A 21,740-nucleotide genomic window follows, 5' to 3' on the forward strand; every position below is an offset into this window, starting at 1 on the left:
CTACTGTCCGCGATTGTCACTATATTTATTACCTATACATACTATTTTATTTATTCCGCAATTGCTTGTTTAAGAAAACCTTGTGTGATGTGAACGGTTGAATAACTTTTTTATACCGTTTATGTAATTCAACATGATATTGTTGTTATTTTCTTTGTCCGCTTTCTACGTATATTTTTACTTACTTTCAATATTAAGAATGTTAAACATATCGTATTTTGATCGTATTCACCAACCTCCACAAGCAATAACATAGCACACTATAGAATATGTTTCGCATTCAGTTGTTCAAAGTTAGTAAATTATTTCTAGTTTTTAACGTAGCGTAGGCTAATTTAACACAGACCGCAGATTAGACCAGACGGAGACGGACGCAATACAAACGTACGCGTACGCAGTGCGATAGATGTGTCCGTGTTAGGTGGTTGTGCACGGCACCGTACGCTGCAAAAATAATATTAAAAACCATTGTGCCTTAATTTTGTTTGTTATGAAGTTCAAAATAATTGTTTTAAATACAGTTTCAGATTAAACACGTGTTATATAAGCCGTGCATTTGTTTTTTATGAAAAAATGCAATACTGTCTAATATTACACACAAAATTAACCTCGTGCATTCTGTAGTAACTACCATCGATTGAATTGATGAACATTTATTTATCAACGTACAACAAACATGGAGACAGAACCTAAAGAAAACACTGATTTATTGGGTATCAACAAGAATAATGTTTTAAATATTGGGACAGACACGAGTATGAAACGTCATGAGGATTTACAAGGCCCCCCTGATGGTGGTTTTAGAGCCTATTTGATTGTGCTAGGATCATTTTTGACCAATGGACTATTGTTCGGAGTTATAAATTCTTATAGTGTAATTTATAGTGTACTTCAACATCGACTTGAAAACGAAAATGTGCCAAATTCGGAGAGTAAAGCATGTAAGTTAATTTTTTTTCTTATTTTCTTATTATTAACTTAACAACTCATACGTATTGCATTATAATATACAGAGTCAAGAAGTTAGGTACGTGAAAAAAATGGATTATATTTTTGTTGAAATGTTTCAAGTGGATCATGTTTGTTTTCGATTTAATTTAAAATATTCCAAAAATAACCTAACTTATCCAGTATGTTTTTATTGTTACTTTGCATGTTCTAAACCTAACCTAATCTTTGCAGTGTTTCTTTACTTTTATAATGTTCCAAAATTAACAAAAACTATGCATTTTTTACGGTTTTTTATTTTTAACGACAAATCATTCCTTATCATTTTAGATCAATTTTATGTAAATTTGGCTTAATTTATGTATGATAACAATCAGAAGACAAGTGGCTGTATTTATGAATTTGATGTTTTAATATACCATTGATTTAATTCACGTGTTTCGTATATTTGCAAACGATGGCGCTATAAATTTGGTTGAGGTTTCAGTAGGATGGGTCTACTCATAATTTACAGTTGCATAAAACCTGTTACTTAGGTAGGTACCTATCTATATGAGAGCAAGCGCTCGCTAGAACTTTTCGTCCCTCGATTTTGTTGGTACTTATCATCAAACGGCAATCGTAATTCCATCGACAATTAACCAGTCTTGTGGCATCGCGCGCTGTGGTAGAGCCTGCAATCCAACATTTGTTGCCAACTGGCCCAGGTCGACCTATGAAATACAACTTCACAGAAGACAGGCGTGAAATAGAGTATTCTGCTTTAAACTTTCGTGAGACATCATAATTAATTAGAGTATTCTGCGTTCCGTCTTTTGAGTCGCCGGACGCCCTAGGGAAAGTGTTTTTTTTTTGAGTGCACTTTCTCATCTGTTCATTAAAGGTAGGCAACGAATATGCAACAATGTAACTCTTTATTTGTGCGCATATGTGTCAACAGCAGTCTCATGATTATTTTAGTGATACAAAGTGAACGCAATTTTTGGGCCGAAGCAAGCCGCATGAAGCTACAGTCGCGCGGCTAGTCGTTCAAAAGAGGAATCGGAGAGATACAAAAAGCTGCCGTTACATTTGTTCAACTTGTGGTTTGACCCTTCTCATTTAATTGGTTTCCTTTTTCATAAACTAAAATATTGAGATCTCGTAGCATAAATAATTGTGTAATCTTAGTAGAATTTAATAAAAGTATTGGTGACAGTGACTGATTGTGCTGTCAATTTAATGAAGGAAAACTACTTTGACCTGCTCTCATTATGGTCATTTAAATAGTTATCAAGTAATAAACTATTTAAATATTTAATATTTGTATCGGTATATGAGGTTATCGGGAATGGAGGAACATGAGGTTGTCACACTGAAACGTGAGTCAAGCGCGCGACTGACTAAATATAATGTTACGTGGGCGTGATGGTGTTGACCAACATATTATGATTGCATGAAATAATTCATTTTATATAGGCTGTATTTAGTATGCCTACTATTATAAAGTTAGAACCCGACGTGCATGTTTACGTAGATATATGAATGTAGAAGAAGCGAAAGAGGTGTATCAGGACCGCGCCAAATAGAGTTCTGTGGTTTCTGCCTACCCTCTGGGTTACGGGCGTGAGTTATATTGTTGATGCTATAAAATTAGCTTGTAGTCTTCTATACCCGACGAAAATAATCTAAAGCAAATCGACAGGAAGAAGTATCAAAATTTCCCTCTAAAACAAACATTTTAGATGTGTTCGCATTACCACCTAACGATCCCCTACTGCTATGTTTCAATAACTGAAGCTGCAAAACACTAGACTTGAGATTAATTTTATTTAGTGGTAGACTGATACCGCAAATAGAAAGCTCATTATAACTAGCTGACCATGCTAAAAATAGATGATGTAGGCTTAACTATAATTATTATTTGATCTTCTGGCGCCAGACGTCGCGCGCTCTGCGGTCGATCGCGACGAAGGACGTCTGATTGCATCAATAGTAGTAGACGCAAAATAATTGCTACTATTTGACGCATCAACATACGATATCATTGTTACTATTCCATTTGATTGCTTTTATTAAACGTTGGCGAATTTTTTTCATATCATATTTTATAATATTCAACTACACACAAGAATAAAGATAAAATCTTTGATTACAGAGAGACGGACTAGGCAAAAAGGGTCGCTGTTTATTTATTTATTTCCAGTCGCACCTGGATAAGCGATTAACTCTATAGCCGAATTATTGCCCGGTCCTGACGTTTTTAGCCCCTAAAAGCGAGAATTCGAAACCTCTGCAAGCGGGACTCACAAACCCTGGATTTTTATACGCAGACCTCCATAAATGAGACGGCTACCATCTATATACGTCTATAAACGAGTGTCGAAATTTACGCACATCTACAGTTTAGTTTCATGTTTATGAAAAGAGCTTAAATTAGCTTTTTACAAACAAAATAATTAAATCAGCTTAACAGGCTTTTTACGTATTTTAAAATATAACGGCATCATTGTATATCTACGTCTTTATATCTTTATATTAATATATTAATTTTAATATTGGAAAACTAAAAAATAAATAAATGAGAAAATTCAGAATTACATTAAATATATTTATATGCTGCACTTTATCTTCTATATTTACTGTATAATTTATTAAAGTTCTATAAGTGACAATGACCCTTTTTAATATCTTTATACCTCTGTAAGATATTGCTCGGTTTAGAGGGAAACTTGTATAAGCGTAAAATAAGGATTTTGATTGTAAATATTTCAGTAGTAAATGTTTCAAAGATTAATTTTGTTTTTCTTTGTTATCTTATTTTGTAGTTGTAACATAATTTTCAATCGTTAAACGTGTCTTATGCAAACTCTACATTGAAAAATTTTATCGTCATGTTTTTTTTCATAGCATTAATTATTTTTAAACAAATTCCAGTACTGATTCGGAATTGTACGTGCTGTTTAAGTTATTGGTCGTAGTCGTAGTAAATACTACGCGTTATCTACGAATTCTTTTCAGATGATTTGTCATAATATATCAGCTTTATCTATACGTTGAATTATTCTTTTGTTGATAATCATACTTTTTTATTTTTGAAGCCTATTGCGCCGTTAATACAATAAAATTTTTGACATACCTATGAAATGATAAACTTAAATTTAAATAGTAAATTCTTCGCAATTCTGTTTTTCCGCAGATCATCATGACAACCAGGTCATTTATGTACAATGATTTTATTAGTTATTATCTACCATTAGTACTTATGTAGAACAAACGATTCCGGAGGCCGTATTTAGGATCCAATCAATCATTGTTAAAATTGTGCAATGATGTAGGCGTAAATAATTCGAACGACGGTATGTTAATGATCACAAACCAAGTGCAAAAAACTTATACATACCGCTGTATTGTTATTATTTAAGCTTTCGTTCCATATTTTTTATTAGGTTATCAAGTCACATTCTGCGAACTGATATAAGAATGACAAATAAAGTACAAAATAGTATATAATTCAGTATATAGATATTCAATGTATGATAAACCGCCAGTTAATAATACGAAGACGAATCTTCTGAGCGTACTGACCCGATTAGATTAACAGACATTGTGTACCACTTGTCATTTATGTGAGTGCTACGAATTTAGCATTTTGATCGTCCTAACTAGGTAAAAGTCTTGATAGCTTAATCCGGTTAATTATGTTTCAAATTTCATATTATGATTTTTAGTTAACTTGTCTTGAAATCGCACAAACTTTTAGCAGGAAAGTTTACATTGAATTAAAAATCCCGCTTCGTTCAGTATATTTTTATATAATAGAAGTCTTTTATCAAAAAGAATGTGAGACAATCCTTTTTCACTCCTGACATATCATAGAGTTATATAGTCGTGCGTTTATTTTACACAAATTCACACCTGTAAAAATAAAGCAGTAAAAGTCTGATGAAATCTTTTTCAAAGTTTACATGTAATCGTTGCGTCAGCATATTGAATAACTGTCGATAGTAAATGATCATTGTTTGACGATTTGACAAACTTTGCATTTAAATAAATTTCGTGGAAACTTGACCTCGGTCGACATTCTTCACCTTCTAGTATAACCAGTTTTATTTAATATTACATTTACAAGATAAGGCGAACATTAGCAACAATTCCATTCAACATCCGAGTCAATAGATTTAAAAACTTTTTAAATTTTTTAATAACATTGGAGTGTAATACCAGTATTTTTTGTAAAGCATTATTATAATGACGATCTTAATTATTTTCGACTTTATTTTACAAAATGTTAGAAATATCCAAATGATGTTCAGTTCACGTAATAGCTTCTTTTACATTTCCAATATTATATATATTTTACAAAGTAAAAAGATGGAAGCTAACTAATGCATTATCTTTGTTCCAGCTTTGGTGGGCGCGCTCACAATGGGTACGACATTTTTCCTGTCTCCACTGTCAGGTCTACTAACTGCGTTTCTTGGTTTGCGGGCGACTGCACTCCTAGGCGGCAGCATCGCTACAGCGGGATTGCTTCTATCATCATTCGTTGTGAACGAAGTCAATGCTCTCTACTTCACGTATGGTTTGATGTACGGTTTAGGTGCATCACTAGCATACACGCCATCCCTAGCCATCCTCGGTCACTATTTTAAAAAATACTTAGGACTCGTTAATGGGATAGTGACGATAGGAAGCTCAGTGTTTACGGTCATAATGCCTCCGTTATTGGAATACATCATTAAGTATCACGGCTTAGAATGGATGTTCAGAGTTCTATCCTTCTTCACAGTGGGCATTATGCTTTGCGGTTTACTATTCAAACCTACTCCATTAATGATAATACAAAAACCTTCTCACAAACATGACAGTGTCAAATCTTTATTAAAAACTATAGTGACCGTGCAAATTTGGAAGAATAATAAATACAGATTATGGGCTCTTTCGATGCCAGTAGCGTTGTTCGGTTATTTTGTGCCGTACGTTCACATAAAGAAATTCATAGAAGAGACCTTTACAGATGTCAATGATAATCTTCCTTTGCAATGTTTGGCGATCACATCAGGGTTGGGTCGTTTGACTTTTGGATTCTTAGCGGATAAGCGCGGAATCAATAGAATTTTACTGCAGCAGATCTCATTTTATGTGATCGGAGCACTTACAATTATTTTACCGTTCGTGAAATCATTTAGTCTGTTAGTGGCTATTTCGCTAGGTATGGGCTTGTTTGACGGTGCATTCATTGCACTGATAGGTCCGATAGCATTTGAACTGTGCGGCGCGACACATGCAGCTCAAGCGATCGGTTGTATGCTAGGCTTGGCTGCGCCGCCCTTGTCTGTTGGACCTCCGATTGCGGGCTACATTCGAAGTATAACGAAGTCTTATAAAATTCCATTCGTCCTAGCCGGTATATCGCCTTTAGTGGGCGCTACCGTGATGTTCAGCGTTCATTACCAACGACGTAATTCAAGCCGATCTGAATCTAATGCAAACGGACACACATACTCGCCTCCAGTAGATAATGGTAAGTTTAAGTACTTAACGTTTAGATAATACGGAGTTTACTCTAAACCTTTGACATTAGAGTCGAACATGGCTAAGCAAGAGTCAATGTACGATCCCGACGGATGACGTTCATAAGCGAGAAACCCGGGTCAGAGAAAAACCTCTATTAGCCAGAAAAATATCGCGGTCTCTTGGACTCTCGCTTATCCAAGTTCGTCTGTATATGTAAGAATGCGTAGATAATCCATTTTTAATTAGAAACGGCAATAATTATTTATGATTTTGATTATCTAAACTTTAGTGAAGGGGTTAGATGCTAGAGTATTCGACGAGTATCAAAACACACTTCTATTGCCGTAAACAATTATACGAAAGGAACATTAAGCAACACATTCCATTTTACTGTTTGAGCACTAATATCAAACAGTTACTAAGCTCGAGAAAAAGAAATATTGGATATTACATATTTGTCTATAGACAACAAAATATTACTAATTACTAATTTTTACGTTTTCACATTTCAGAAACACTTCCTACATCAATCTCGAGCTCAAATGGCAAGATAAATCACCAAACGGCCTTATAACATTTAATTTCTAATACAAAAATATTGACAATTTTTATTTTAGCAAGAAATGAATGACTTTAAAATCTGTTTGATAGTGGATTGGATGCAAGGCTTTTATTATATTGTAAGTGACGAAAGATACTGCCTATATTTACTGCATTTTGTTTGTATTTTCCTTTTTTGACAATGTTTGTTGAACACAGTTACCTATGCAAGTTCCTAATTTAGTTTTATTTCCATGTTATTTATTAATATTAATTATTTATTACTACTACAATCATTCGAATCTCAATATGTAATATTTATATTTGTATGAATATTTTTATTTATATATGTGTTAGGATAAATTATAGAAAATGTTTAATTCCAACCATTGATTACATTTTGATCCATTGTATCTGTAGAAGTCTGATGTCGGATACATAGTCTTTGCGTTATTTCATATCAAGGAAACAAAACGACCAAGCGACAATTTTTTTTATTGCAATAACTGACTTCTATTTTCTTGTGCGTTTTTGCCTTACTGTGTGCGCCTTCTTTATTACTATGACGGTGCAGTCACAATACTTCGTGTTTACAAAATTTTATGTTGTTCTTATTCTACTGTATTAATTTATTTTCTATTATTTTAACATTCATCCCACGTCAAACATTCATTGGGTTACCCGGATATTAATTGAAAGTAAATCAATTAATACTTTTCTTAAAAGGATTTTTTAACAACTAGATTTCTTGAGACTTTGTCTCAAGGTGACCTAGATAAACATGTTACTCCTCTCAAACTATATTATCTTATCTCTATTTGTTATTGTAATAATTTCCTCATCATATAGAATATAGATAGGAATAAATCACTTACCGGCCGTAAGAGATTTATTCCTGTTCAAATCCATCTCTGCTTATTAATATTTAATCTATTATAATACAAGCTGTGGCACAAATATTTCGTTTTGTGTTTAACAAGTTATCAGGTGTTTATGTTTTTTATTCTCTTTTCAGTAATACAATTATTGTAAATAGAAATTGCGATAAGCGCTGTACATGAAATGTTTCTTTGTGTAAGTATACTAAGTATTAAAGTAAGTCTCAGGTTTAAGAAAGCTGTAGTGTATTAAATACTTTCATTAGCGGAATATTTGCCAAACCAAGAGATTTTGTCTTGTTGAAAATTGCAAAATTAACAGTGCAAGTGAGTACAAAGAAACAAATTATTTTGTATATTTTCACTCGGAATGTTATTTGGTATTTGATACTGAGGTATTTTTTCATAAAATGAGCGTCGCTAAGAGGAGGCAGGGAGGGGCAGCAGCTTTTTTAGGTCATAGACCTTATCTTGGCTCAATTGAGCCCCAATCGTATATAAAACATATTGAAAATAACTTTCTATTTGGTTATACTTTCTTAACTTACTGTAATGAATCCAATTAAAAATTAATATTGCAATATTAAATATTGTGCAGTATTTTCCCGTTATCGTACAGTTACATTGTTAACGTAATTTGTTGTCTGTTGTGGCATGCAAGATAAAGTGAATTTGTCAATAATTTATATCGCAACTTAAGGCCATACACGGTTTGATTCAAGCAGTCTGTACCAACAGTGGTTAGTGTATGTCTTCACTTAAAAATAAAACTGCTTCATTAATTAAAAAAACCTGATGACTTATCGTATACATTTACTATAGTGATCATATTTCTTTCACACGTGTAGTCGGTTAGATCGACTTAGTAACATTCGGGTTATGACATTGGATACCATGTTTTGATTATTGTTACAACATCTTACTTCGTTAAATGCTTAGCATGTGTTGTTTACTCTATTATTGTAATAACTAATAACAAAACGACCGACTTTCATTGACGTCAAAGTCACGTTTATGTCATTGGTAATGATTTAATTCGTTTCAGCACAAATGAGATATTAAAAATATTGTGTATTATAATAAATTGATTATAGTTATTGCTTTATCTATTAAATAAATTCAATAAATACTCAAATTATTTACCCTGAAAAAATATTTACTATTTTATGTTTCACTATATCTATTTAAGTATGAGTTAGGTGATGTTTATAGAGAAATTTTTACATTTAAAGTTTTCATTAACAAATGTAAAAAGGACAACATTAATATACCTTTCCCGAATAAACTGAAAATATGAGTGCTTCTCATAATATTTATTAATGTTGTACGTCAATTAATTTTGAGTTTATAATTATGTACGTTATACATATAACTTTTTTTAATAACATGACGATGACGTGAAGGCAATAATTCCTACTATTATTAAAAAGAATTCAGTTTGACAATGACGGTAATTAACTTAAATAATTAGGTCAACAAAGATTTTTTTATGTTGAATATCTTTCATTTTTTATTCACAGAAAACAGTTAAAGAACCAATTAAAACAGTTTTTTTAAGAAATTATCGTCTATTCCTAATATAAAAAATGTTGTAAATGATATATTGTGATAAAAAGCTGCGATAAATAATCCTTAGTACTTTACTGATTATAACTCCATGGTGCATAAAACGCAATTTAATTCACTGATGTTATCCGTGATTTCGTACGCATTTTATTTCTTCGCCCTCAACTGTTCCTTAATTAAAAGTTAATATTTATGATTTTTAATGATAGTTTTTTTATTTTTAAAACATATACTATCCAACTATGGTAGTGTTATAATATATTGTTTATTATGTTTCACAATAAGGTTAATCAAATGCTTACACCAGGGATTCCCAAAGGGGTGCTTAAGTGTCGAACTTAAAGCATTACTAATTCTCCTCACTCTGTCTTTTTCTATTAACCTAAGTCAGAATTAATAATAATAAAAATTGATCTTAAAAGTGGGTAATTTGGCCATGTGGGTACAGACCCGTTTCCAAAATCGTTTGGGGATCCCTGGTTTAAATGTTTACGTTTACCCATTCATTACAACTCTTGAAATAATAAAAACATCTCTAAAACTTTTAAAGAGAAATGTTATGAAATAATTGTGATTAACTCTTGTAGTTATTAAATTATGTATTTTAAGTATTTAAGAATAGTATTTGGGCTCAATAATATTTCTTTTTGTAAAATTCTAAATAGATACTATAGGGGTATTTAACCGTTGAGTCATTTATAAGCAAATACATATGTTCCTGGCACCAAAGATAACGAATGAATTACTCCAAATAGAATTGGAGGGAAAAAAAGTGTCATCGAATCTATGCTCAATAAGATTTATCGGTATGTCAATTTCTAGACGGCATTTTGCAACTCTTAAAACATCGCCTTGCTGTACAATACATGACTTCTACAGCATTCATGACTTTGTATGGTTCCACGAATTTTTTTCTTAACACGTTCCATGCCACTATGTTTTTATCGAACGAAAGTAAAAAGTCGAATCAGTGACATTGAAGGGGTTGAGGACAAAATATTACATTAAATTGAATTGTTTATGCTTTTTTGAGGCAACTTCTAGGTGCTAATTCCTATTATCGTAATAAAATGATTTATCCTTCATTATGAACAATACACAAAATGTGTATTTAATTACTTTTGAAGTTTTTATAAGTAAATGTGTACTGTGTAAAAGAATTGTTGCATTTTCTTACGAAATAGAATTCTATTTCACGTTAAAATATTATATTATAAAATCTTAATGAAATTGTTAAGAATAAAACTACAGATAAGAATTATTTAATGACAAAAAGTTTTTAAAGTTAAAATTAAGGAAATAGAGACTAAATTTTAGAGTAGGTACATTTAATGTACGCTCTTTGAAATAATCTTTATAAAAAAATAAAATTTTGAATTTACTGTTTGACTCGAGGTAATTTTTTTGTTTTATTCTACTCTAATTGTATCTAAAAAGTTGATGATAAAATAAATGAATAAACATAAATTTAAGAAAAATTATGAACCAAGGCAGATGTCATATCAATAAATATTAGTACGTATTCGTTGTTTTATTTTTTATATTGTCTTTAACCCTATCTTAAAGTTTAAGTAATCAAGTAAATATATGATAGATTAAACTATTGTATTTTTAGCAAAATAATTCCAAATTTAAAATGATCTTAACAATTTTCACCAAAGAACAGATAGCGTCTTTGTGGTTTTTTGTCTATAATAGATCTTTTTTCTGTTTTAAAGTCATTTTAACAGAATCAATCCCAGATACACGAGAGTTTTCGTAGGGATTTCGTTCGTTATCTTTTTCACTTATTGAAGTGTTGATTATTTTCTATCTTTCCAAGTCAAACGCCCATCAAATATTTAAATCTCGTAAATATGTAGATAGATAAATCTTGTAGAGAATTGAATTAAACATCAACATGCAAAAGTTAGTAAGGACAATGCTCTATACAACGGACCTCCGATAGTAGTCTAATAATAAAATGTTAATTAACACTGCTGGTATATTTGTTTATATTGCACTAGATAAGGTTAATTCCTATGTATGATATGTATAATTAAACCTCATCACATCGTTAACCCTTTAACCCGTTAACCAACCTCCTTTCGAAAAATCCTGGCAGTTTCTGTGTCAACCAGAAAAAATAAAACATAGCAGTGGGCCTAGCATGACAAGCACCTTCGTATCGTGATAAGGATTAGGATGAGCACAATGATGAATTTGGTAATACGGACGTCAGATGGAATGTTACTGGAAAGACCGTCAAAAAACTAAAATTAATGATTTATTTTTAAAACTGAAAATCGAACAAGAAATCGTGTGCCAGATTTGGTAACAAAAACAATGTTGGACCACAATGGAGTTAAAATCTAGGATCTAAACTATGTTAACAAACTCCATAGTTTTTCAAAATCGTTTCAAATTAGTATTTGATTGCTCTCGGAAACATTTGTATAACTTGGTTATGTTATGGATAACTTAATTTGGCGATTTGATAAGGTTGTAATGGCCTTCGACCTTTCATTGGTTCATCCGTGTCACATTATGATTGTGTCTATTGCATAACATTTTCAAAATATTGAAAGAGCTTGTTATGTTTCAAATTATCTTTGCCAGTGAGCAAAATGTTTTTACACGAAGATAATAAAGTCTTTGGGTAGAATTTTCATGATTCATTATGTTCAAAGAATTGAATCCTATAATTTATAACTATACATTTTATTCTTACAGCACCTTTATATTTTTATGTAGTTAGTGATCGTTTCCGTGTTAATTTCACCAAAAATCTTAACAATTAAATAAAATTTTAAAGTGATAAAAACATAAAAAGTTCGCCTTGAAACATTTTAATGAAACGCCTGTCAGTTTTTTCACCGCAATTCGTGCCGTATGGACGAAACAAGAGATTGCCATAAATTCTTGAAACCGATGGCTCGTGCTGGTATTCTTTCTGCTGAATGACTGTTGACTGATAAATTTCTGACTGTACTGCCAAATGAATATATTCTCATTTCCACCTCCTCTTGCGAAGGTGAGTTCGTCTTTTGTGTCACCCAGCGTAGAGGTTTGGATAATCTGTTGAACATAAGACGCACGTAAAATAAATATTAGGTCCTTACATATGAAATTGGCGTTTTTCGTACTGGCCACTTTAATCACGAATTTCTCCTCTTTGCTAAGGAATTCCACATTCAAATTTGTACAGCTATAGACTCATGTATTTGTGGTTCGATGACCGTCATTCATTTGTTTTTTTTCTTCTGTTTTTTTCTGTTTGCGTCACTCATTTTACAGAATGGAAAACTTAAAATATCGCATTATTTACGAGTACGAGTTCCACCGTGGCACTAGTGCTGCGGAAACGACTCGAAGGGTGAATGATGTGTATGACGGTCTTGTTGCAAAAGAAAACACAGTTCGTTTTTGGTTCCAACGTTTTCGTTCTAGAAATTTGGATCTGCAGAACAAGCCCCGTGGACGGCCTGAGACTCAAGTTGATAATGAAGAGTTGAAGGCTATTGTGGAAGCGGATCCATCGCAAACCACGTCCGAGTTAGCTGCAGGCTGCGATGTTAGTGATAAAACTGTTTTAATTCACTTGAAGCAAATTGGGAAGATTAAAAAGCTTGAAAGGTGGGTACCTCACGAATTGACTGAAGCAAACCGGCAAACGCGCGTCGACTGTTGCGTTACATTACTAAACCGGTACAATAATGAAGGCATTTTAAACCGAATCATTATCTGTGATGAAAAATGGGTTCTTTACGATAATCGGAAGCGCTCAGCGCAATGGTTGGATCCTGGCCAGCCAGCCAAATCCTGCCCCAAGCGAAAATTAACCCCAAAAAAGTTACTTGCAAGCGTTTGGTGGACTAGTGCCGGTATTGTTCATTACAGTTTTCTCAAATCTGGCCAGACTATTACGGCTGGTGTCTATTGTCAGTAATTGCAAACCATGATGGAAAAGCTAGCGGCTAAACAACCTAGGCTGGTCAATCGCTCCACGCCACTGCTGCTTCACGACAACGCTAGACCACACACTGCGCAACAGACGGCTACTAAATTAGAAGAGCTTCAATTGGAAAGTCTAAGACATCCTCCGTACTCCCCGGACCTTGCTCCAATAGATTACCATTTTTTTCGAAATTTGGATAACTTCTTGCAAGGGAAAAAATTCAACTCCGATGGGGTAGTCCAAATCGCCTTCAAAGATTTTATTGATTCCCGTCCGACTGGTTTTTTTAGTAAAGGGATCAATGAACTACCTATGAGATGGCAAAAGTGCATAGAAAATAATGGTTCATACTTTGATTAATTAAATATATTATATTAAAAAATATTCGACTTTTTGTTCCTCCCATACAAAACGCCAATTTCATATGTAAGGACCTAATATATCTATAATTTATCACGAAATTGCGAAGGGTAGTAAGATTCCACAATAATGCGCGAAAAGAATAATGTATTAGAGCAACAAAATAATCTAAATGGTTGCGATGTGATTTCCCCCAGGCAGTCCAACTTTTTAGGATGGGAGTTTTTCTGTAGGCTTTAACATTTTTAGGTCGGATTGTTTCAAATGTAATTGTAAATATTTAACATTACTTGAGTCATTAACTCGGAATGTACATTTTTGATTTCTGCAATATTCGACAAATACTGCAACAATTATTGTTTTGATTATGTCAGTTTATGAAAGTAAAATTACAAAATGTTTCAATTATAACTTTGTAATTGATACAGAGATTTACGTGATTGCGAAGTACGGGTTACATTCACTAATTTGCTCGACGGCCTTGTGTCGAATTTAAGGGAAAATATATTTGTGAACTCAATCGTTTGTTATATTTTTCATTGTAATAATTGCACGTGTTCTTTTCAAGAAAAAAACAAAAGAAGGTTTGCTTAATTTTTTTAATTCCTGCTTTATGTGGCTTAACTATTGATATTAGAAGATAATATAATTGAAAAAAAAAAAAACAAAGGAATTGATAACCTCCTTCATTTTGAAGTCGGCTAATAAAGAGAAAATAATTTTTGAACGGCGAAAAGTTATTTAGGTTGTTAAACCAAGACGATTTTAACTGCGTCATTTTATGTCAACTGGGTGTATGCAAACTGCAAACAACAGATTCGACAATTTTTCAAATCCCAAATTGTTTATCTTGCGTATAAATGTACTGAGACGTATATAAATAGTTAATGTTTGTTAAAAAAATGTATGTAAAAATCGCTTACTCAGAAAAGTAGTCCATATCTTCAACAATATCAGGAAGTTCTCTTCCATCAACATCAGGAATCACATAGCATAGTGCTGTTAATATAAAAGTTGTTCCGATTTGAACGAATATTAGTGATTTATGGTCATCATAATTTAGTAGGTACAGCAAGTAACAGATTATAGTGCCCAGTTGACCAAAAGAGTGACAGCAACCGAAGATTGTTGCTCTGACATTGATGGCAAAAAGACGTGACGTAATATTAAGAAGTATAGCGTGTCCCATCATGCCTGTGCTCAGTGCAGCGGAATATACGAAACCAAAATTTGTATCCTAAAAATAATTAAACTAGTTATTTCATTGAATAATCGCATTAACAATACTATTATAATTATTTACACACCATATAACACTCCGATTAAGAATGAGAGAATAGTAATGAAGCCTGAATTAATTAAACACTGGACAAAATCGTTAACAATGAAACGGTAACATGGTAAAGCCTAGCGAAAATCCATTTATTAGTTAATTATTTTATTTAAACTTTTCTTAATGTCTTTGTTTATTATTCGCGTTGTCAATTTGAATTATTGCCGTATTGTTATAATTATGCGTCTTTTAATAAATTAAATCTATTTATAAGGTTAACAACTTGAAAGAAAATAATATCTACTTATCAAAGAATTATTCAAATTAATGGTAGAAATAGAACATAAAGTACATAATAATTATCTATTGCCATCGTAAATTAAAAGATAAATTTAATTGTTGTTTAGATTACTTTGTAGAAACTATTCATCTAATAAAATTATCCAGTAAAAGTTAATTAAATAACATTTATGAATAAGATTCATTGTTATTGCAAATCACTGGATCATTTCCTTATTTCTGTTTTGTTTTTAATGGTTTATATTTATATTTTCACTAGCAGTCGCCCGCGACTCTGTCCGCGCGGAATTAAAAAAACTTTATAAGAAACCTATGTGTTCTTCCAGACTATGCCCTACATTTATGATAAATTTCATCAAGATCCGTTGTGCGGTTTCGGAGATACCTCCAAACCAACATCCATCCATCCATACAAATATTCGCATTTATAATATTAGTAAGATTGGATTCTTCATACATCTTTTGGCTCACCTTTATTTGTAACCGGTTAATAATAAGAATGCAAGTGGTCAAAGTTCCCATAATTGTAACGTTTATCAACAAAAGATGTTTTAACTTAAACCTCTTCAAAAGCAATAGGGTAATACATTCTAGAATACCAAAGAAAACCAACACGTCCATGTATACCATTTGGCCATCACTACACGTCTTTACGTACAAAAAACTCCACAAAAAGTTGTACAGGGTCCAAAATATTAATGAAAATATCACAATTATTCTTGAATTGTAAGTGTAGAATATGCTTATGCAGGTTCTGTTTTCATCTAGGCAGTTGTAGGCCTAAAAAATTAAAATTTTACAGTGATACACTATCGATATGACTTAAGCTTTTAACAATTCAATCATATTCGGTATTATTTATAATATGTATTTGGATTAATCTGTTTAATGCTAATTAGGAATGTAAATATACTTACTTTGTGGTTTACAGGTCTTATTTTAAAATCGCTGCATAGTTTTATTTTATTCTTCAAAGCTGCTTTGAATAGAATTTTTTCAGCTAAATATATTTTTCGACTGTATAAAAGCCATTGGGGTGATTCCGGTAGCCATCTGAAATGTGACAAATGTATAAAGTGCCTTCGAGTAACATTTTTTTTTCATCTATATATATAAAAGAAAGTCGTGTTAGTTACACTATTTATAACTCAAGATCGGTCGAACTGATTTAGCTGAAAATTGATGGGGAGGTAGCTTAGAACTAGGAGACGGACATAATTTTGTGTGCATTTTTTATTCCGCGCGGACGGAGTCGCGGGTAAAAGCTAGTATTATATAAAGGTTAGTTTTTATGATATTGGATTTTTTTACTATATTTGCAGAAAACCCTTAATAATACTTATAAAATAAATTGTTTAATTTATCTGAGTATTATAAGTTTTATTGTGTTTACGGCAGCGAATCGTATCAACAATGCATTCTCTGAGGGGTTCGATGACCTTTCTATATTTATATTAAGTTCAAATACATTGTTTCATGTTTTTTATTATTAAATCATTAGGATTGTTTTGTTACTATATTTTATATATATATAAGTGGTAAAGAAATAAAAAAAATACCTTAGAAAAGCGATACACACAAGGCAGAATACGCAAGCCATGAAGTTAAATGTTTCCAAATTTGGGAAACTGTTGGCCAAGGGCACGATGTATGCGATTGCGAACACCCTCGGAAGAGTAACAATCGTGATCAGATAAGTTCGCCAACTGTTGCTTGCTATTTCAGAAACTGAAAGTAAAGTTGTGCATGATGACACTAACTATTACCGTTGGTCTATGTGTAAAAGCAATTGAAATAAAATTGAAACTAGTCCGTTTTTCTGTGAATATTTTTGGAATACTACTTTTATGGGCATAGCTTATTAGAACATGTTTAAAAAATATCAACAATTACAAACTATAACATATGCATAATATTTTATTGCATGACAGCATGTGGGAGGCAATTAATGTTTAACATGCCCTATTTCTGCATCACACGGTCTCCATGTGACAATTAATCGACGAACGAGAACTAGCTACGAAACAATAGCAAAATAGTTAAGCCATTAGAAACAAAACAATAGAGAGTACAAAATTATTAAAGAACATGTAATCAATCGAAATGGATAACTTACTAAGTACAATTCCTGTGTAGAAATAACCACTTGCGAATAGAGATCTTAAAAATATTAAAAGGTGAAACCAAGCCTCGGAGTCACAAAACGTCAAAATTAATCCGAAAATTGATTCAGCAACAACGTTTATGGCTATTACTCTTTTTCTTCCAAAGCTAGTGAGGGAAAGGGCTTTTTATTAAACAAACGAACCACATCGAGAAACAACTTTGCGGAGTTCAAAAAAAACTCTGGTGTTTCTTTTGTTCAATTAAGGCATTTGTGTATTATAAAATTTGCTTTATCATGTTTTACAACGATATAAATGGTCGAGTAACTACAAATTAACTACGTCCATGATGTTTATGTATTAATCGCTTATTGATCAGTATAATAAAAAAATAATTCCAATGAAGCGCGATGAATTCTTATTACTGTTCAATATTCTGATTCCTATCATACTTCATACTAATAATTATATGTGAATGTTTTGATGGATGTATGTTTGTTAAAAGTTATTTTCAGAACAGCTCAAAGTGGATCTTGATAAAATTTGGCACAGATGTAGATAGAACATCAGGAAGAACACATAGACTACTTATTAAGTATTTTTTAATTCCGCGCGGGCGACAGCTATGAAGAATGAAGGCGTATTAAATTCAAGGACCTGTAAAGATCTTATCGAAAAGGGTAACTGTTCGTTAAGTCTTTAAATGTAAGATCAGACTATAATTATTCTAAAAATAATGTTATAATATATTTTAAACATTATGGAGAAACATAAATTTATTTAAAAGGACTGTGTATAAATATTGCTTAATATATAAAATATTGCTATAACATACACATATAACAAAATCTTATACTCGTAACAGACGTAATGTTACTCGATGGTAAGGTTCAAGAATAAAAATATTTTCGAGGATAACCGCTTCCGCCAATACCCTTTACGAGCCCAATTTAAGTGTTTTAGTGCTAATTTGTATATAAACATTCGTATTATTAGTTTTCACTTGTACAAGAATATCTTGACGTCCCTTTCATTCTCCATTTGTAAAATGAGATAGCTATATTATTTGTTTTTAATGTGTATTTCGGCAGTGTAACACGACAACTTGTTAAATTTGGTGCAATGTCGACATCCTTTTATGAAGCTTTCAGGGTTATCGTGTCATATCATACTTTTAAAACGGAAGTGGAGCCAATTTCTTTGTTGCAAGTTAATTTCTAGAATAATTTTTGTTGCTTGTGTTATTTTATAATACTCATGAATCTTACAAAATTACCTGTCGGAAATCAATCCGAATATAATGCAGCCAAAAACAAAACCCAATCGGCAAATTATTGTCGTTGACAGTAATTTAAATTTGTCATCGCAGAATATTAGCCACTATTAAAAATAAAAAATAGTATATAAATTTAAGTATATGCATATTTAATATACTAGTTATTACGTACGTTAAGCTTACCGATTTGTTACGCCAAATTATGCCTAAAAGTTTTGTACGCCATTTGTTACATTTAACCTCTTCGGTGATGTTATTTAAAATCGTGAAAGAACACAAACTTGAGTTGGCGATATTATGGATCTCTGGTAATATACATTTTATATTATTCGGTTTCAATAGAAACATATCTTCATATTGGTTTAACATTGCGGGCATCATTAGCACGGTCAGTAACATCGTCACAAGCCACTGCCAAGTTCCCATGAGACCAAGTACATCGGTCGTTACGTCTTCATATATGGTACCAAATCTAGAAACAAACAATGCATTATGTATGCTGTACATTACATTAAATACATTTTTATTTCCCCTATTAGCAGTTAATACTACTTTAGAAGACTTTGTTTGTCGTTTAATTGTAGCAACTAACGAATAATCTGGGTCTTCTTTTTTAAAGTCGATTAAATTCAACTATCGGGAAAAATCTTGTTCTTTCTTAAAAATGGATTTTGTTAGGTAGAATGCTGAATTAAAGAGTACCAAATGTGGATATTATTAACTTATTATTGATGGTCACCCAAATATAAATTACGTACATAGACATATCTGCATTGTATAACTACTGTCAATAACGCTAGGCTGTCTAGATTCGTAATCGTATTTACATTATAAAGATACTATTGTTGTCAAGGATTAATTATTTATAGATAAGTAAGAAGCAACTTTACCAATTCTAACATAATAAGTAATGAGGTTTTAGTTAAAAGGCATTTAGTATGTATGTAAATGAAATCATTAGCAAACAACTATGTTAGGTAAATATATTTTAGAGGTAAATACGTTGAGTAACTTCTGTAGATTTGAACTGGTTAAATTTTCCTTAAAGCTAAGGTATGTTTGAAGTGTTTTCGTACAAATGCACTTATTGTACGCAATCAATATTCGTAAAGTAGTTATTAATATCACGTTAATTGCTTGAATTGTACGTATTTTGTTTATTAGCTAAATTACAATGTTACGGTATTTAATGTGTTATTTATTATAAAAAAAACTAGCTTTTACCCGCGACTCCGTCCGCGCGGAATAAAAAATAGAAAACGGGGTAAAAATTATCCTATGTCCGTTTCCTGGTTCTAAGCTACCTGCCCACCAATTTTCAGTCAAATCGATTCAGCCGTTTTTGAGTTATAAATAGTGTAACTAACACGACTTTCTTTTATATAATTAGATATAGTTAAATTATATGCCTTCGAAGGTTTTCTTTGTAACAGTAACACAAACATAGCCAAATAAAATGTTTTCCAGTACAACAGTAATTACATATTCAAATAAATAAAAGATAACAAATCTAAATGATATCTTGTGTTGTAATTATGGGTATGTATTCTGTTAATACATTATACCTTACTTAACAGAAAATACATTGTCTTATGTTTTCCGTTAATAACCGTATTAATCATGACAGCATTAATCAAATAGCAGTTAGAATATTTACAAAGCAACTGTCATTACACAAACAGTGTAAAAATAAGGCTTGCAATGACTATCTAATTAGAAGTGATAAGTGTAATTGAATAAATATACGCTGTGAGATCAACTCTATTGGTGTAATAACTGATTCTGTTAATTATGGAATTCAGTGATGACAAGTTAAACATCTTCTTTACACGATGCAGGTTTATTTATAATTGGCTGGAATGTTGGCATGCATATTTATATGAGAAATGGTTGACCATGAAACTTGCAAATGAATCCACAAAAATTGTTATTACTTTTATTTTATTAATCAATAATCGAAGTCTTAGAAAGCAGGAAGGAAGTCAGGCCAGTTTAAATCCTATAAACAGTCATCTTTGATATGTATGGTCTGAGATTTGTAGCACACATCCTACGATGTGTTGAATTTGAAATGTCTTTTGCTTGCAAATTTTCAAGCTATATAATATTCTTACAAAACAATCGAACCTTTTCAAAAGTCAGAGATTGATGAATAACATATTTCTGAGCGACGAAGAATGAATCAAACTAGAGAAAAAGGGTAAATTAGATTATTTAGTAACTAATTTTATATCATGTACAATGTAGAATGTCTTGTTGAAATTGTTATATCAAGTACCATGATTGAGCCGATTGATTCAGCAATGCGTCGTGCGTTTCGATCCATCACAATACCGCTGTTAAATAATACCCGCTGCGTTGTTGTCAGACGTTTATAAACGTTATCAGACACCTATTTATTCTTAACGAGGCATTCTTAGTAGTCAAGGGCAAAATGCATCAATACGCCGCTTTCCTATAGAAATTGCAGGTATACGTATCTCAGAAAAATACGGTTTAAGCCTGTATCCTATAATAAATAAAATTTTCCAAAGGCGTATATATTTCTTCTAATAATACGTCGCCATTACAGAACATAATTATCTTAATGGTAAATATTCTCCAAAAAAAATTGTGTTATTCACCATAGTGGTTAAATTAAATTTTGGAACGAAGTTCCTTATCGCGCGTTGTGAAAGGGGGCTAGACGGAAAAAATTCTTACGAAAAGTTGTCACGACACTTTTTGCTATAGTAAGTATGTTAACGACGAATGAGCGCTACTTCACCATGGCAACGACGTGACAATATATAACGAAAATTCATAGAAATAAAATGTACTTCTTGTGAAGACTTAAGTTTTTTATTCATAGAATAAACATTGGTTCCTTCACTAATTAATAGAAAGGAACTTCGTTCCATCCGGGTGTCCCTTGACACCTCTCAAGTTTTTTTCTTTGCATTTTGGATTTAATTTTCAATATATTATCAAAATCGCTAACGATTAAATTCTGTCTATATTATTAAAAGACGTTCAGTAGAAATAAAAAATTATCTTGAACGATATCCTTTCGATAACT

The 21,740-nt window shown here is 31.9% G+C and overlaps 2 protein-coding genes across 2 annotated transcripts; one reads left to right on the plus strand and one right to left on the minus strand.

Moving 5' to 3' along the window:
* The first annotated feature begins 352 nt into the window (after positions 1 to 352).
* LOC106719723 (monocarboxylate transporter 10) lies at positions 353 to 7,037 on the plus strand. Its single transcript, XM_014514161.2, has 3 exons — positions 353 to 941; positions 5,336 to 6,454; positions 6,960 to 7,037. Exons 1-3 carry the CDS (start codon positions 677 to 679, stop codon positions 7,019 to 7,021), a joined length of 1,446 nt encoding a protein of 481 aa, XP_014369647.2. The 5' UTR covers positions 353 to 676; the 3' UTR covers positions 7,022 to 7,037.
* A 5,215-nt stretch (positions 7,038 to 12,252) lies between these two features.
* Positions 12,253 to 19,278, minus strand: LOC106719587 (solute carrier family 22 member 4-like). Its single transcript, XM_045680099.1, has 9 exons — positions 19,275 to 19,278; positions 18,866 to 19,154; positions 18,683 to 18,786; positions 17,418 to 17,572; positions 16,861 to 17,029; positions 16,219 to 16,354; positions 15,773 to 16,081; positions 14,652 to 14,965; positions 12,253 to 12,488 (listed from the first exon to the last, which is right to left on the minus strand). The coding sequence occupies exons 2-9, from the start codon at positions 19,106 to 19,108 to the stop codon at positions 12,284 to 12,286; spliced, it is 1,635 nt and encodes a 544-aa protein (XP_045536055.1). The 5' UTR covers positions 19,109 to 19,154; positions 19,275 to 19,278; the 3' UTR covers positions 12,253 to 12,283.
* Between the last annotated feature and the right edge of the window lie 2,462 nt (positions 19,279 to 21,740).

This window comes from Papilio machaon, chromosome 11 (assembly GCF_912999745.1).
Source record: "Papilio machaon chromosome 11, ilPapMach1.1, whole genome shotgun sequence".
In the NCBI taxonomy this organism is placed as follows: domain Eukaryota; kingdom Metazoa; phylum Arthropoda; class Insecta; order Lepidoptera; family Papilionidae; genus Papilio; species Papilio machaon.

Bases quoted from the DNA above. Each gene is read 5' to 3' on its own strand.
- LOC106719723 (XM_014514161.2), top strand. From the start codon at position 677: ATGGAGACAGAACCTAAAGAAAACACTGATTTATTGGGTATCAACAAG. The intron at 942-5,335 runs GTAAGTTAATTT...TCTTTGTTCCAG, and splicing joins AAATTCGGAGAGTAAAGCAT to CTTTGGTGGGCGCGCTCACA. The intron at 6,455-6,959 runs GTAAGTTTAAGT...TTCACATTTCAG, and splicing joins CTCGCCTCCAGTAGATAATG to AAACACTTCCTACATCAATC.
- LOC106719587 (XM_045680099.1), bottom strand. From the start codon at position 19,108: ATGGGAACTTGGCAGTGGCTTGTGACGATGTTACTGACCGTGCTAATG. The intron at 17,030-17,417 runs GTAAGTTATCCA...CTTTACTTTCAG, and splicing joins CTACACAGGAATTGTACTTA to TTTCTGAAATAGCAAGCAAC. The intron at 16,082-16,218 runs GTAAGTATATTT...TTAATTTTTTAG, and splicing joins TAAGACCTGTAAACCACAAA to GCCTACAACTGCCTAGATGA.